Source organism: Hyperoodon ampullatus, assembly GCF_949752795.1.
Source record: "Hyperoodon ampullatus genome assembly, chromosome: X".
In the NCBI taxonomy this organism is placed as follows: domain Eukaryota; kingdom Metazoa; phylum Chordata; class Mammalia; order Artiodactyla; family Ziphiidae; genus Hyperoodon; species Hyperoodon ampullatus.
The window spans coordinates 132,409,354-132,426,009 of record NC_136913.1 but is presented as its reverse complement, the minus strand read 5'-3'; the positions used below and the strand labels follow the sequence as shown (position 1 = coordinate 132,426,009).

The following is a 16,656-nucleotide window of genomic DNA, read 5'->3' as shown; positions in this document are numbered from 1 at the left end:
CTGGGGACCTGCAGCAGCTGCTCCCGCCGCTGCTCCTCTTCTGCCAGGCCCACGGGGGGCTTCCGGGCGCTGAGGACCACCCTCGCCTTCAGGGCTACCCGACCGACTCTGGTAAACAGGAGTTCCGGAGCTCTGCTGGCCAACTCGGCCCCCGGCACCTACCGTGCCGCCACCCCCCGGCGCCTGCATGGCCGCTGTGCGTCCCTCTAAGAGCAGAGGAGAGCCTGAGCGCCTCACGAGGCCACGCCCCTTCTGCCCAAGGACGCCCAGGGCACCTGCGCACACACCCCTGAGGTCGCCTCCCGGCACCGGATTGGCTGCTGCCCTGACCCCCACGGGCCGCCCCGGAGACCCCGTTGGGCTGCACAGACTCGGTTCTGCCGTGAAGCCCTGCTCCTTTTGCGCGCCCCGGATGCGCCTGCGCAGACCGGCCCCTCCTGGCCGGGGCTGGGCGGCGTGCAGCGGGTGCCGAGTGCCCACGGAGTCACCACCGAGACAGGAATGACGCCTTTCCACTCCCAAGGCCTTGAACCGTCTCCCAAACCATCTGCCCCAGGCAGTAAGGGCCACCCACCCACCCCCATAGCCCCCCGACCCTCCCCCCGGTAAAGCCCAGAGTAAACCACAAACAGCAGGGGAAGCGTAGGACCTCAAAGCAGCGGGGTCTCCGCTGAGTGGGGAGGTCAGGGCTGGTGGGTGTCTCCACTGACCCCATCATGGAGGCGCCACCCGCATGACCTCGTCCAGACCCTATTACCTCCCAAAGGCCCGCCTCCAAAGTCCATCCCATGGGGGGGTTAGGGCTTCCATGGGTGAACCGGGGGAGGGGAGGGGGAGGGGCAGGGACTGGACGCTCCGGCCATAGGCCAGCGCTGCTCAGCTAACCCGGGCTAGGTTCCCGTGAGTATTCTTAGTGGGGCGCCACTGACTTACCTGACCGAACACAGAAACAGCATCTTTCCTGACGGAGAGATGATCCACCTCAGCTGTCCTGAGAGATGCGCCAGCCAAGGCCTCACAGGTCCCCCAGCTGCGGGCCGGGATGCAAACGGGGAAACGAAGATTCTGTGGGTTAACGCCAGTCAACCCCAAGCGCCCTGAGGACGTGCCTGGAATCAAAGGAGCTGTGGCGGTGACACCCGCTGTGGTGATGGATGCCAGTTCTACTTTCACTCCACCTCCTCTCGGGTGCCCCTCCCCCTCCTCGTGCTCCCTGCTGTCCTTGCCAGTGGTGTGGACCCTCCTGCCCCTGGGCCGGCCCGGTCCCTCGCGTCCCAGGGCCAGGAGGTGACACGGGCCGGTCTGGCTTCCTCTCGGCTGTTTCCAGGCCACTCCTCCACCTGCTGGGCTGGTTACCATCCTTCCGCAGCCCTGCCCTCGGCCCCAGAGGCTGCCCCGAGGTGGACGCTCACTCAGTAGGCGCCCTCGCCCGGGCGGCCAGTGCTGCACTGGTGAAGCTTTAACAACGGCTCTCCAGATGCAGCAGGGGCGCTGCATCTGCTGATCTCCACGCTGTACCCACTCCCACCACAGCCGACTGACTGCAGGCCGCCAACACGACGTCACTGAGTGCCTGGCCGCAAAGACACGCTCCTGCTCGGCTGTCGCCAGCAGGTCCAAGGTGGCCCAGCACACCCCCAGGGCCGCACCGTGCGTCCCAGCACACACGGACACTCTGCTAGTACTCACACGGAAACCGTGTCACTGTGACTCACAGGAAGAGCACCCAGAAGCGGACTTCCATCTCGCTTTGCCCCCCACATCACACGTGAGGGCAACTAGCTGGCCACGCCTGGACCTCGCCCAGGACGCTAGTTCCAAAGGGGCCGGGGAAACGCAGCTCTCATTTCTCCAGCGTGTGTGGTAGAAGAGGCCTCACCGGACCGAGGTTGGAGTACGTGGCAAGGGGCCAAGCCACGGAACCCACCAGAGTCCTCCCTCTGGCTACTCGACATCTACACCTGTGCTTTCTTTTTTAAGTTTTTTTTCAGTTCGTTTGTTTATTTCTTTATTGGCTGCGTTGGGTCTTCGTTGCCGTGCGTGGGCTCAGTAGTTGCGGCTCACGGGCTGTAGCGCGCAGGCTCAGTAGTTGTGGCGCACGGGCTTAGTTGCTCCGCGGCATGTGGGACTTAGTTGCGGCGTGCAGACTCCTTAGTTGTGGCATACGAACTCCTCAGTTGCGGCATATGGGATCCAGTTCCCCGACCAGGGATGGAACTGCATTGGGAACTCGGAGTCTTACCCACTGGACCACCAGGGAAGTATCCCCAATGAGTTAGTTTTTCTTGTTGTTTTTTAATGTATTTATTTGGTTGTGCTGGGTCTTAGTTGTGGCTCGCGGGTTCCTTGACTGTGGCAGGCGGGCTCTGTAGTTGTGGCACATGGGCTCCTTAGTGGTGGCAGGCAGGCTCCTTAGTTGCAGCTCACAGGCTTCTTAGTTGTGGCATGCGAACTCTTAGTTGTGGCATGCACATGGGATCTTGTTCCCTGACCAGGGATCGAACCCAGGCCCCCTGCACTGGGAGCATGGAGTCTTAACCACTGCACCATCAGGGAAGTCCCCCAATCAGTTTTATCAGTAATAAAGCTGGTATTTAGGTTGAAAAACATGTCAAGGGAGATGTGTCAAAGGCTGCAGATGGTAAACTAGACCTATTTGAAAGGAGTGGAAAAGGACAGGCGGCAGGTGTGAGTGGATGGTGTCAGTGAACTCCTTGCAGAGGAAATGGTTCACGTGGTCCAATTTGTAAAGCCACATACTTTTTTCAGGAGAAAGCAGAGAGTACAGAAGTGATTACAATTCACACCAGACTAACATAAAAACACGAGGAAAGGAGAGCAGGCCAGCTTCTCTGAATAATGGGCAGTAGGGAGCCGGACTAGGGAGGCCGAGCCGTGGTCTTGTACAAAAGCCAGGTGGGAATTAAAGCCTCACAGTCACTTACGGAAGACTCAATGAGCTCTCTGTCCCACGTTTCCCTGTGGGAGTTGCAAAGCGGGAGCCGTGAGCAGACATTCTCATAGTTTTTTAGTTTTAGGTTTAGCAAATCGGTTTTAATCATCATCACTGGGGAAAAAAAAAACCATCAGTGCAGAATTGGACTCACGTGGGTAGGTAGTGAGTAGGCGTGGACACTGGTTGGACATGTGCGGGAAAAGCCCAGAGAATGTACTGAGCAAGGGTCTAGCTTGTTGGCTTCTGCTGTCGTCCATATCACAAGAGGAAACTCATGAATTAACCAGCCCCACCTGAGGGTCTGAAATAAGGGCAGAAGGAGGGTCAGTGGGACGTCTAGGGGGCTCTGACTCCCGCCTCCGCGAAAAATACCTGATGGACATCCTCATACATACCCACTAAGGGGACCAGTGGCAAGTTCCCAGGAGCAGAATTGCTGGGCTTTAGGGATGGGCAGACGTCACTGGATTCAGTCATGCCACGCTGCTCTCTGCTATGGCTGTACCCGTCTCCACTCCTACTATATCCTTGCGACATTTGGGGATTTCCTTTTCTGTAACTAGCCTATTCATATCGTTCGGCCATTTCAAAAAAAATTGGAATTGCTCTTATCTTCTTGATGACCAGCAGGATACGTTAAAAATATATTCTTTTTTTTAATGAATTAATTTATTTTTGGCTGCGTTGGGTCTTCGTTGCTGCGCACGGGCTTTCTCTAGTTGCGGCGAGCGGGAGCTACTCTTCATTGTGGTGTGCGGGCTTCTCACTGTGGTGGTTTCTCCTGTTGCGGAGCACGGGCCCTAGGCACAAGGGCTTCAGTAGTTGTGGCTCGCGGGCTTCAGTAGTTGTGACACGCAGGCTCAGTAGTTTTGGCACACGGGCTTAGTTGCTCCGCGGCACGTGGGATCTTCCGGACCAGGGCTCGAACCCGTGTCCCCTGCATTGGCTGGCGGATTCTTAACCACTGAGCCACCAGGGAAGCCCCCAAATCTCTTCTTAATACTTGAGTCTTCGTTCCTTTGTGGTATCCTTTTCCTAATATATACTCGTAGTTCCTGGGCCTGGGTTTAATATTTCTGATCCTTCGTCCTCACATATATCTGAGGATGTCAGATAACACCCAGTAACTGATACTGTGGGGCACCTTGGAAAGATTGAATATGGAATTATTTCTGTCCACTGTGGGAGGAGAAGGAAACAAAGCTGTAGATGCTGTGTTAACAGGATGTCCAGTATCACATGCAATAGATGTATGTTTCTTTTCAAATGTATTGCAAATTGTTTGCCAAAAAGAATTACATCAATTCACACTGTCACCATTATAGTCTACCCATTGACTACAACCTAGTCAGCACTGGCTGTTCATTTTAGTACATCTAATTTACTAGTTATAAAATGGTATTCACTTGCTATTTTAATTATCATTTTATAAGTAAATTGTGGGATTGAATATTTTGCCATATGTACTGCTTTTCTTTCCTCTGCTAACAAATTTTCTATTTGTTTGCTTTCCTAATTTTTGTCTATGTGTAATCTTGCTTTGTGATGGAAATCTTCAAACGTTAAATTTTTGTGAGTAAAAGAAAAAAATCCCGGGTCTTCCAATCCATGAACATGATACATTTCTCCATTAATATAGGTTTTAAGTTCTCTTGTTAATAGGTTTTAGTTTTCACTGTAAATGTTTTGCACGTATTTTCTTAAATGCATCACTAAGTATTTCATGTTTTAGGATACTATTATAAATTATAGTGACTTTTAAATTTCACGTTTCTTTCTTTGTAGATTGCTTACGATTTTCTACAGACACAAACATGTCATCTCTGAATAAAGATAATTCTATTTTTTCCAATCTGTATAACTTTTATTTTTCTTTCTTGTCTAGTGCACTGCCTAGGATTTGCAGGACAATACTTAAAAGTGGTGAACATCCATGCCTTACTCTCAAGTTCAGGGGTGGGGAAGTATATTTTCCTCCATTATCATTTTAGCTGTAGGATTTTTGTAGATTGCCTTTATCAGATTAAGAAAGTTTCTTTCTAGCCCTAGTTTTCTGAGAGTTTTTATCATAGTGGTTGTTGAATGTTGTCACATGCTTTTTCTGCATCTATTGAAATGATCACATGGTTTTTCTCCTTTATTTTGTTAATATGATGAATAACTCTTGATTGATTTTTCAATGCAAAACCAGTCTTTCATTCTTTGGATAAATCTCACTTGGTCGTAACGTATCGTCCTCTTTATATATTGCTGGATTAAACTTGCTCATATTTAACTAAGTTTTTTGTGTGTAAGTTACTGATGGATATTGGTCTATGGTTTTCTTTTCTTGCAATGTCTTCATCTGGTTTGGGTATTTTGTAATGCTGGCCTCATAAAATGATTTGAGAAGTGTTTCCCCTCCTCTACTTTCTGAAAGAGTTTGTATAGGATTGGTAATATTTCTTCTCTAAGTATTTCATAGTATTCACTAGTAAAGTCATATGGGCCTGGAGTTTTCTGTTCCATTTCTTTCATAGATTTAGGGATATTCAGGTTTTCCACTTCTTCTTGAGTTAGTTTTGGTGATTTGTGTCATTCAAGGAATTTGCCCATCTCATCTAAATTGGCAAATTTATTCACAGACATTTTCCCTAACATTCCCTGGTTACAGTTTTTTATCAGTTTTATTGGTATTTTCAAAAGCTTTCTGTTTCATAGATTTTTCTCTATCATTTATTTGCTCATTTTACATTTTATTCATATCTGCTCTTATCTTCATTATTTCTTTCCTACTGCTTATTTAGGTTAAATTAATTAAAATTTGCTCTTCTATGTCTGATTTTCTGCAATATCGTTCTGTTACTTAAGATAAGTTTCCTCTTGATTGCTACTTTACTTCTTTCTTTTCTGTGAGTTTTGTTTCATACATTTTGAAGCTTTGTTATTATGACTTCTTCATGAAATAACCCCTTTATCATTAGCAAATGTCCTCCATCCCATCATATTCCTTATCGTAAGGTCTACTCTGCCTGCTATTAATAGAGCTACTCAAACTCTCTTATTATTCGAGTTTGCACGGTATGTCTTCATCCATCGTTTTACTGTTACCAGACCTATATCTTTATGTTTAAAGTGGGTTTCTTATGCTTAGCATATGTTTTGTTTTGCCTTTTTATCCACTTTGACACTCTCTGCTTTTTAACTGAAGCATTTTCTTAACTGAAGACCATTTACCATTAACGTAATTAGTGATATGGCTCAGTTTAAATGTACCATCCTGTACTTTATTTTCTGTTTGTCCCATGTGTTCTATGTTCCTCGTTCTATCTTTTCATGACTTCTTTTAGATTGAATAATTTTTAGAATTCCATTTTATCCTCACTATATCTTCTTTTAGAGCTAGGGTTTCTGATATGCATTTTACCTTATTATTGACTACCTTCAACTGGTTTAAAATCATTCCACGTTTCATGTAAGAACATTACAACAATATACTTCCAATTACCCACTCATGTCCTTTGTACTATTGTTGTCATACATTTCATGTCTACATTGGTTATAAACCGCACACTATGCTGTTAATATTTTTGCTTAAACAGTTTATTATGATTGAAAGAGATATTAGAATGAGAAAAAATTATATTTACCTACATATTTTCCATTTCTGGAACTCGTCATTCATTCACGTAGATCCAAATTCCCATCTGGTGTCATCCTTCCTTGAAGAGAACTCTCTTTAACATTTCTTGTAGTGCAGGTTTTCTGCTGACAATAATTCAGCTTTTATATGTCTGAAAGAAGTCTTTAATTTGCTTTCTTCTCTATTGTGGCAAAATTGACATACCATAAAATAAACCATTTTAAAGTAAACAATTTAGTGGCATTTAGTACATTCACATGTAAAAGGATTGCCAAGTACTGAGAGGAAGAGCAGCTGGAGAAGTTAGCCTTGGATAGAAGGGCAGAGCCCTCTTCCGCCAAGGCAGGAAATAGGCAAGGATGTTTGCTGCTGTAGGTAGGTCTGAAGACGTGACATGGGACAAGATGCTGACGAAACTCTTGTCTGATGATCAGAGAGGAAAGGAGAGGGCATATCACAGAGGGTCTGCTAGCCCATGAGGAGGACTTTGGCTTTGACTCTGAGTGAGATGGGAGGCACTGAAAGGTTCAGCGCAAGAGAAGGAGAGACCTGATCTTGATCTCATCACTGGTCCTGAGTAGGGGTTCTGTTGGGTTGGTGATGGGACAATTTCAGGTAATTACAAGGCGCAGGGCCACTTACTCAGGTAGAAGTTTCTGAGGGACTGACTTTGATATTCTCATAGGATGTGCGTGCACTGTGACTTCAAGGTCTGTGCACCTCCTCTTGGTGTGAGGGCTGGTGGGGTTTCCATTCTCCTGGCCTCTACTTTACCGCTGGTCTCCTGAGCCTAATTTCATTCTTCCAATTCTGAGTTTTATTCCCTTAAGCCTGAAACCTGCCTTCTTTGTCTCTGTCCCTCACCACCACTCCCTTTTGTAAATTGAAACTCCAAACTTAAAACCCTCATCTGACTCTGAGCTGGACTCTACAGGTGCAAGTTTCTGGGCGTGGTTTCATGCAGCTGGGGAATGGGACACAGGAGTTGAGGCATTTGCCCTTCACCATCTTTCTGCTGGTCTACACAGTGGCCGTGGCTGGGAACTTCTGACTCCACACTCCCATGTATTTCTTCCTGGCCAACCTCTCGCTGCTGGATACTGCCTATATCTCCAACACGGTGCCTCAGGTTCTAGTTCATCTGCTGGCACCAGTGCGGGTCATGCCTTGTCATGCTAGTCTTACCCAGATATTCTTTCTCTACTTCCTGGCTCCCTGGGAGTGCTTCCTGCTCACAGCCATGGCCTATGACCACTACGCAGCCATCTGCCAGCCACTGCACTACCTAGTCCTCGTGGGCCAAAGGACTCGGACAGGACTGGCTTCAATCTCCTGCCTGCTTGCTTTGGCCAATGCACTCACCCACACCATTCTTGCAGCTCTACTCAAGCGCTGTGGACCCCGCCTTATCACCCACTTCTTTTGTGACCTCCCTCCACTGCTCAGACTCTCTTGCTCCACCACGTGGGCCAATGAACTTGCCCTGTTCTTCAGTTTTCTGGTGGCTCTTGCACCTTGTGCCCTGGTTGTGATCTCCTATATACATGTTGTCGCTGCGGTTTTCAGGATTCACTCTGCTGAGGGCCGAAGAAGAGCCTTTTCTGCCTGTGGTGCTCACATCACCATGGTCTGCATTTTCTACATCACTCCAGTCCTCTGCTGCATCCTTCCCAGCTCTGCACACTCTGGCTTGAGAGACCGGGTTCTTTCTGTGCTGGATGTGGTCCTCGCTCCTATGCTCAACCCCATCCTCTACGGCATATGCGAAACAAGGCCACACTCCTCCACAGTGCGGCTGGCACATACCTGATGCTTTGGGAGTGAATCCAACTACATAGGATTCTGAAATTTAGTGTAGATGGTCCATTTGGTGAATCTTATTTTGTGTGCCAGGTTTTCCTCCATTCCAGCAAAGATCAAATATTTCTGTTGCATTTTTTATTCTAAAACATTGTTTTTTTGTATTTATAGAAATAAAACATGGTCATCGGATAAGTTGTGCAGTTACAGAAGCTCATAAAATGACAAAAAAAAAATACCCTTCACAATCTCACCGCCTACAGAGAAACACTGTGACCATTTTCATGGTTTCCTTCAGGTTTCTTTTTGAACTACCAATGTATGTGCATGTGCATTTAAAGCAGGGAAACAAAACTGGAATCACTGTGTATTTACAGTTCTGGACGCTTAGAGATTTTTTATTTTTTTCAACTACAATATATGCTTATTATAAAATCATTTAGGTAGACATTTCTCCAAAGAAGACATGCAGATGGCCAACAGGCCCATGAAAAGATGCTCAATATCGCTAATTACTAGAGAAATGCAAATCAAAACTACAATGAGGTATCACCTCACACCAGTCAGAATGGCCATCATTAAAAAGTCTACAAATAATAGGGACTTCCCCAGTGGCGCAGTGGTTGAGAATCCGCCTGCCAATGCAGGGGACACAGGTTCAATCACTGGTCCGGAAAGATCCCACATGCCACAGAGCAACCAAGCCCGTGAACCACAACTACTGAGCCCACGTGCCACAGCTACTGAAGCCTGTGCGCCTAAAGCCCGTGCTCCACAACAAGAGAAGCCAGCGCAATGAGACGCCCGCGCACCGCAACGAAGAGTAGCCCCCAACAGCCGCAACTAGAGAAAGCCCACGCACAGCCATGGAGACCCAACGCAGCAAAAAATAAAAACAAAGTCTACAAATAATAAATGCTGGAGAGGGTGTGGAGAAAAAGGAACCCTCCTACACTGTTGGTGGGAATGTAAATTGGTGCAGCCACTATGGAGAACAGTATGGAGGTTCCTTAAAAAACTAAAAATCGAACTACCATATGATCCAGCAATCCCACTCCTGGGCATATATCCAGGCAAAACTATGATTCAAAAAGATACATGCACCCCTATGTTCAGAGCAGCACTGTTCACAGTAGCCAAGACATGGAAACAACCTAAATGTCCATTGACAGATAAACAGATAAAGAAGATGTGGTAATATATACAATGGAATATTACTCAGCCATAAAAAAGGAAATAATGCCGTTTGCATCAACATGGATGGACCTACAGATTAGCATACTAAGTGAAGTAACACAGAGAAGGACAAATATCATATGATATCACTTATATGTGGAGTGTTTGAAAAAATGATATAAATGAACTTACTTACAAAACAGAAATGGACTCACAGCCATAAAAAAAAAACTTATGGTCACCAAAGAGGATAGCAGAGGGAGAGGGGGAGAGATAAATTAGGAGTTTGGGATTAACATATACACACTACTATATATAAAATAGATAAACAACAAGGACCTACTGTATAGCACAGGGAACTATATTCAATATCTTGTAATAACCTAGAGTGGAAAAGAATCTGAAAAAGAATATATATATATATATATATATATATAACAATATGTGTGTGTGTGTAATGGAATCACTTTGCTATACACCTGAAACGACTACAACACTGTAAATGAACTATACTTCAATTTTTTAAATGGTTAAAAAAAATCTAATGAAATAAAATCATTTAGACTTTACATAAAGGTGCATTACTAGAAAGTTAAAATTTCTCATAGGGGGCTTCCCTGGTGGCACAGTGGTTGAGAGTCCGCCTGCCAATGCAGTGGACACGGGTACGAGCCCTGGTCTGGGAAGATCCCACATGCCACGGAGCAACTAAGCCCGTGTGCCACAACTGCTGAGCCTGCGCTCTAGAGCCCACAAGCCACAAGTACTGAGCCCACGTGCCTAGAGCCCATGCTCTGCAACAAGAGAAACCACCGCAATAAGCCCGTGCACCGCAACGAAGAGTGGCCCCTGCTTGTGCAACGCACAGCAACGAAGACCAAACGCAGCCAAAATTAAATAAATTAATTAAAAAATTTTTTTCTCATAATGTCTCTGTACTAACCACTATGAGCAGTTTTATGGGTATTCTTCTAGATTTTTTCCTATGATATGCTAACCTGCATTTACAATTTTTTTTACATAAATAAGATCATATCAAGTACCAATTTGGCTGTTTATAATTCTTATTCCATGAATGCCATGTTCTTGTCATTTGTACAATTCCCTATTGGATTGTTTGTCTTTTATGTATTGATTTCCAGGAGTTTTTTAGGGTTTTTTTTTTTTACATTTTAAAGATATCTTCTTTAGTTTACTATTTGTATCACTGATTTTTTCCTAACTTGTTTGTCTTTTCATCTTATTTATGGTGTTTTGTTCCATAACAGAGTTTAACATTTTCGTATAATTAGATATTGATTTTATTTTTTTGCCTTCTGCACTTTGTATCCTGCCTTTTTTACTATGTGATTTATAAAGAATTATCCCAATTGAGTCCCAATTTGATGCTTTCACGGTGTTTTCTTCCATAAATACGTTTCACATTTCTTTGTGTTCAGACATTGATTCGTATTTATTCATGTATGGCTTCTGGGTTTTGTATCATGCATAATTGTCTTCCTCAATGTTTTCTCCTTTCATTTTTATGGTTTCATATTTTCTACTTAATTGTATGCTTTCATTTTTTCCCATTTCAAGTTTAATTCTTTTGGAAATTAATTTTTCTGTAAAAAGTAAAATCTAGACCAGCTTTCTTCTGACTTGTGTAATCCAAGTAATTTCACCATTGTTCTTTATGTACTCTTTCAATTTCGGTTCCACTCTGACTTCTGACTCTTAATTTTACATTTTCTCTCCAGTCACATCTCTGGCTTGGTCCCTTAGACACAACTGCTGGCATCCTGGCTGATAAACCCTACCTTCCCGTGAGAATATGGAACTTGTTTTTTATTTTGGACATCAATTTTGCAGACACATATCTTGGCCTTTGTCCACATAGCCTTCACCCTACTACATGGTAGAGTAATGTTCCCTCATTCCCTAACCCGGTAATATGCTGTAATTACAGAGGCCTGGATAAATATGTCACGTGGGAATGCATAGTTCTTGCAAAGTTAGGAACTCAACCTGAAAACCCTCTCATCACTAAAACTAGGACTGTGTATATTTACACATGTGTGTATGCAACCCTTTTAAACAAAATATTCACAACAATATTATTTATAACAGTATAAAATAGAAAAACTCAAATGTTCAAGTATCCCCAACTCAACAGTCCTCTAATCCACTGATGCGTTAATCTCCTCTCTCTCATCCCCTTCTTGTCCTCACGTTTCTCCCTGCATTCTTGGGAAGGCAACTTAAGCTGAACCAATCAAATGTCTGTCTGTCTTCCTCTGTCTCTTTCTTCTCCCTCCCCAAGCCCAACTTTCTGTACTGAATCCTTCAGGTCACTTCTTCAGAGAGGCCATCCCAGATCACTCAACCCAAATTAGCTAGAAGAACAAATTGCAAGAATAAACAAAGATGGGGGTTAAAATTTGGTGACGATGACATTTCAACTCAGTGGAGAAATACGGATTATTCAATAAATAGCGTTCCAACACCTGACTAACCTTTGGGGGCAAAACAAAATTAGATCAATGTCATTTTTTGCACCCAAATAAATTCCTAGTGGATTAAAATTTTAAAGTACTAGAAGACGTTATGAGTGACAAACTTTACACTTTTACAGTGGGTAAGGTTTCTATTGAACATAAACTACAGAAATCATAATGAAAAGATCGATCACTTAAATACATTTTAGAAGTTTTTAAAAACCTTCTATATAGAAAAGAACTATGACCAAAGTTAAAATGAAGCAATGAGGAAGGAAAGTATTTTCAAATTATAGCAAAGATTTGATATCTTTAACATATAAAGAGCACTCTCCAATCAATAAGTAAAATATGACTATTACAATTAAAAAATAGAAAAAAGGATATGAAAAGACAGTTCTCAGAAGAGGAGTTACCACTGGCCAGGTGTCATATGAATATTGTTAAACCATTTTAGAAATCAAAAGAAAGTGAAACAATATTGAGATATGATTTTGGTTACTATATGGGTAAAGATATTAAAGATTGAAAATGTCCTGCTTGGTGTGCATTATGGGCAGAATTGTATCCCCCTTAATTCGTATGTTGAAATCCTATTCTCTAATGTGACAGTATTTGGCGATAGGGACTTTAAAGAGGTAATTAAGGTTGTATTTATCAGGTCATAAGTGTGGGTACCTAACCCAATAGGTCTGGTGTCCTTATAAGAAGAGAAACAAGACACCAAAGACCTCTCTCTCTCTCTCACTACACACACACACACACACACACACACACACACAAAGGACATGTGAGGACACAGCGAGAAGGTGTCTGTCTATAAATCAAGGAGGAAGCCTCATCAGAAACCAACCTGCTGGCACCTTGATCTTGGACTTCAAGTCTCCAGAACTATGAGAAAACAAATTTCTGCTTTTTAAGCCACCTAGTCTGTGGTATTTTATTATGGCAGGCTAAGCTGACAAATAGAGGGTAGGACGTAAGAAAATGGACACTTTCATACACAATTCGTTGGAGTTAAATTGATGCAAACTTTTTGGAGGGCAACTTGGTAATACATATCAAACACTTTAAAAAGAGATTACTCTTTGACCCAACAACCCTCCTTCTAAAATCCTATTGTACATAATGTGTTACACAAAAACAAATGTACCAGGGTATTAATTTCGGCATGGTTTATAATACTGAAAAATTATAAATAGCCTAAAGGCCTATGTACAAGAGATTGGTTAAAATAACTATGGTATACACATTCTGTGGAACATTATACAGCTATTAAAAATAATGTGGAAGGCACAGGCTTCTCCATATCCACTATATGGCCCACTTCTGGGCCAATTTTGGGTGCCCTGTCTGGAAAGGGATGGTCCTTCTCCTTGTCCCTTTCCTCCAGCTGCCCCTTGCAGTCCCTCCCCTCCTTTGACTCATTTGTCTCCTTTTCTACCACAATATGAGTTGATCAGCAAGGAGCTAATCCCTTAACAAGAAAAGAGGCCAATTTCTCCCTTGAAGTAATAAAGGAGGGCCAAGTCCTCAGACCACAGTAGTTAAATAAATAAAAGTATGATTCCCCCAATTCATTAATAGTCAAGACTTTGCTATTGCAAGTGAAAAAAAGTAGAACAGAAACAATCAAAAATATCCACATTGGCTTAAGCCACTGCGAGAATTTCTGGGTCTGTATAACTGAAAGGTACACAGGTAGTTCCTGTCTTCAGGCATGGCTGGATCCAGGATTTGGTTCTCGGAGATATGTCTTCTTCTTGCTCTAGCTTCCCCTCTGTCCATTGCCAGCCTGCCTCCCCTGCAGCCCCAAAAGTGTCACTGGTTGGATGGGATCACCACGGCCGCAGGAAAGCAGTGCTCCCATTGGCCAGGCCTGAGCCACATGCCCACCCCTGGAATCAGAGGTGACGTCAACTCTATCAGAACCATAATGGCCGAGAGAAAAGGAAAGGGGAGATTGTCTAGGGTGACATGACGATACCAGTACCAAGAGAAGGGAAACGGATGCTGGGTGACAAAACCCATAGATGTCCTCTACAGTGGTGCAGACTTTTCATCAAATTCAAAATCCATTTCTAATGGTTTTTTTTTTAAAAAAAAAAGCAAGACTAGGAAACATTCTTCTCGTAATAGAGCATGTGCCCTGCTACTGGCCCTCCCATCAGCTTCCATCCCCTGACTCTGGGGTTCCACATCCAGTTCAGGGGGGTGTCCTCTTCCTAATCCTCCCACACAGACCTTTGCTGAATTAAAGTTTGTTAAGTCAGTGGTTTTAAAGGGAAAAAATGGAGCAGACTATTATTTTCCAAAGGAAAAACATTTCAAAGCTAATTAATTCCTTATGAAAATATTTAAACAGCATGGAAATCTAAAATCTAAATAGTGAAAGGTTTCTTCCCCAATGCCCAGGGATGACACTGACAGCAGGGGTGGCTCATTCCAGGTGGTGACTCTGCCTTTCCCCACATGCTCATATGGTCCGAATGTATCGAAAAACAGGAATATGCCATACCCAGAATTCTGCAATTTGCTTTAATCTCTTTCCATATTAGTTCCCAGCTATCTACTTTGCTCTGACTGCCATATGGTACTCCACCAGGACGGACTTGCCGTGACTTACTGAACGTTTCCCCTGTCGATGTACATTCTACCTGTTTTTCACAATGACAAACAATGCTGTAATTAACGCTGTGGTCAATTCTGCCTTGTTCACATACACAAGAGTTTTTCTGTGATAGATTCCCAAAGGTGGGTCAAAGGATAAGTATATCTTAATATTTAAGAGGAAATGCCAGTCAAATGTCCAGACAGATTTTACCACCACTCTGATAGTGTATAAGAGTCCTTGTTTCTAACTATAGCCTTCTTGAACACTGAAGGTTTCAGTTAATTAAATTAATCCTACACTGAGATTTGCTCTGGTCCCACAAAGCAAATTTTAAAAAGTACGACTCAAGAGGTTCAAACTGTTTCCAGGTAACTTAATAGGATCCCAGAACAAAGCTCAAGAATAAGTTTAGGAACAGAAAAACATCCAGCACCCAAGGGAAATCTTATAATGCCTGGCACCCAATCTAAAATTACCGGGCATGCAAAGAAGCAGGAAAATCCAAACCATTATGAAAGAAATCAGTTAAAATGCATCGATTGGAGAGGAAGAAGTAAATGTGCCTTTATTTACAGACAAAATGATTGTATATGTAGAAAGGCCCATGGGATTTATAAAAAGAGCTATTACTATCAACCAGTGAGTTTAGCAACGTTGCAGAATACAAGCTGTTTTAGAGGGAGCTAATCACCTCACCCCAAACACTTAACCAACTGCCCCAGCACTTTTCTTTGCAGATCTGAAACAAGGTCGGTAAGCCACAAATTCCTACTTAGTATTCTGGCATTATGTGTTAATATAAAAATGTAACTATAAAACTAAGAAAACATTCCAAGATTAACACTGAATGGCAGGACACAATTTTCTTTTTGTCCCATTGTCTTCAATTACGTGTACTACTTGAATAGCTGAATCCCAGACCTCCCCTCCAACCTGAGGACAAATGCAAGAATATTAGGAGGTGCAGAAGCTAAAACTAAACTCAGGCACAGAACAGCAGCTCAGTTGTATTTTCTGCAGTTAACATTTAATCACCAAACAAAATACGTGGACCCTGAGTGCCCAAGGGCCAGTACAGGCAAACGATGAAACGGCAACAACAAAGTGGTGACCACTGAAGAAAGCAATGCCCTAGGGAAGGACGCCAAGGACAGGACACATAAGTTAGGGCTAGGCCCCTGTGGACTGCTGACGCTGAACTTAAAAGCGCACAGAGTGCTGCAACATGTGAACCACACAGGAAATCTTGTTCACACAGAGCATGATGGAAGTTCGGAGTTGGTCAAAGTCTTCACCACTCAATCGGCTAAAAGGGAGGGAAAAATAAAATTCAGGTTCGTGTGGAGGAGCGCGTCCCTCCCTGTCCCCCCACGCCGACAATCCCAGAGCAGCACACTTCTTCTTTAGGCTTAACCCTCCCTTACAGCTCCACCAGGCCTGAGCTTGGCTCTGGCCACTTGCCACCACCCCCTCCCCAGCCCCCTCTAGAACTAACACGACCAGGATGCGGCCCTCCACGTTGAGCTCCTTCTGAATGGACCCTGGGACTCGAAAGTATACAGTCAGCAACTCGTGGGCGATCTCCGCGTCCATGTGCGTTGGGAAAAGCACAGTAAGGGTGCTGGTGGAGATACGGTTAAGGCACCATCCACACTACTGATTTCGCCTGTGCGTCAGGCTTCCTCCTCACTGAGACCAGCCTTCACACCCCACCCCCAGGCTTCTCCCCGAGACCACCCCTTAGGCCGTCCACACCTCCCACCCTATACACTGAGGCCACCCTGGACATCACCACCCCTACCCTCTGGTTTCCCTCAGGTCGGTTTTCCCCACCACCATCCCGTCAGCCCAGACCACCCTTGGCCCATACCCTGCAGCTGCCCAGACTTCCCTCCTTCTACACTTCAGGCCCCACCGCCTGCAGACCCTGCCCCCAAACCACCTCCAGCCCCGCCCCTGGCCGCCCGGAACACTGGGGCTCCTGAAAACGGATACCACTGTAGCGCCTGCT

General features: G+C 44.4%; 1 protein-coding gene across 1 annotated transcript; it reads left to right on the top strand.

The window, feature by feature from the left end:
• Positions 1–1,042: 1,042 nt before the first annotated feature.
• LOC307069858 (olfactory receptor 3A1-like) lies at positions 1,043–8,388 on the top strand (the record flags this gene model as incomplete). Its single annotated transcript, XM_079728158.1, has 4 exons — positions 1,043–1,188; positions 1,230–1,415; positions 1,534–1,650; positions 7,635–8,388. 4 exons carry the CDS (start codon positions 1,043–1,045, stop codon positions 8,386–8,388), a joined length of 1,203 nt encoding a protein of 400 aa, XP_079584284.1.
• Positions 8,389–16,656: the final 8,268 nt, after the last annotated feature.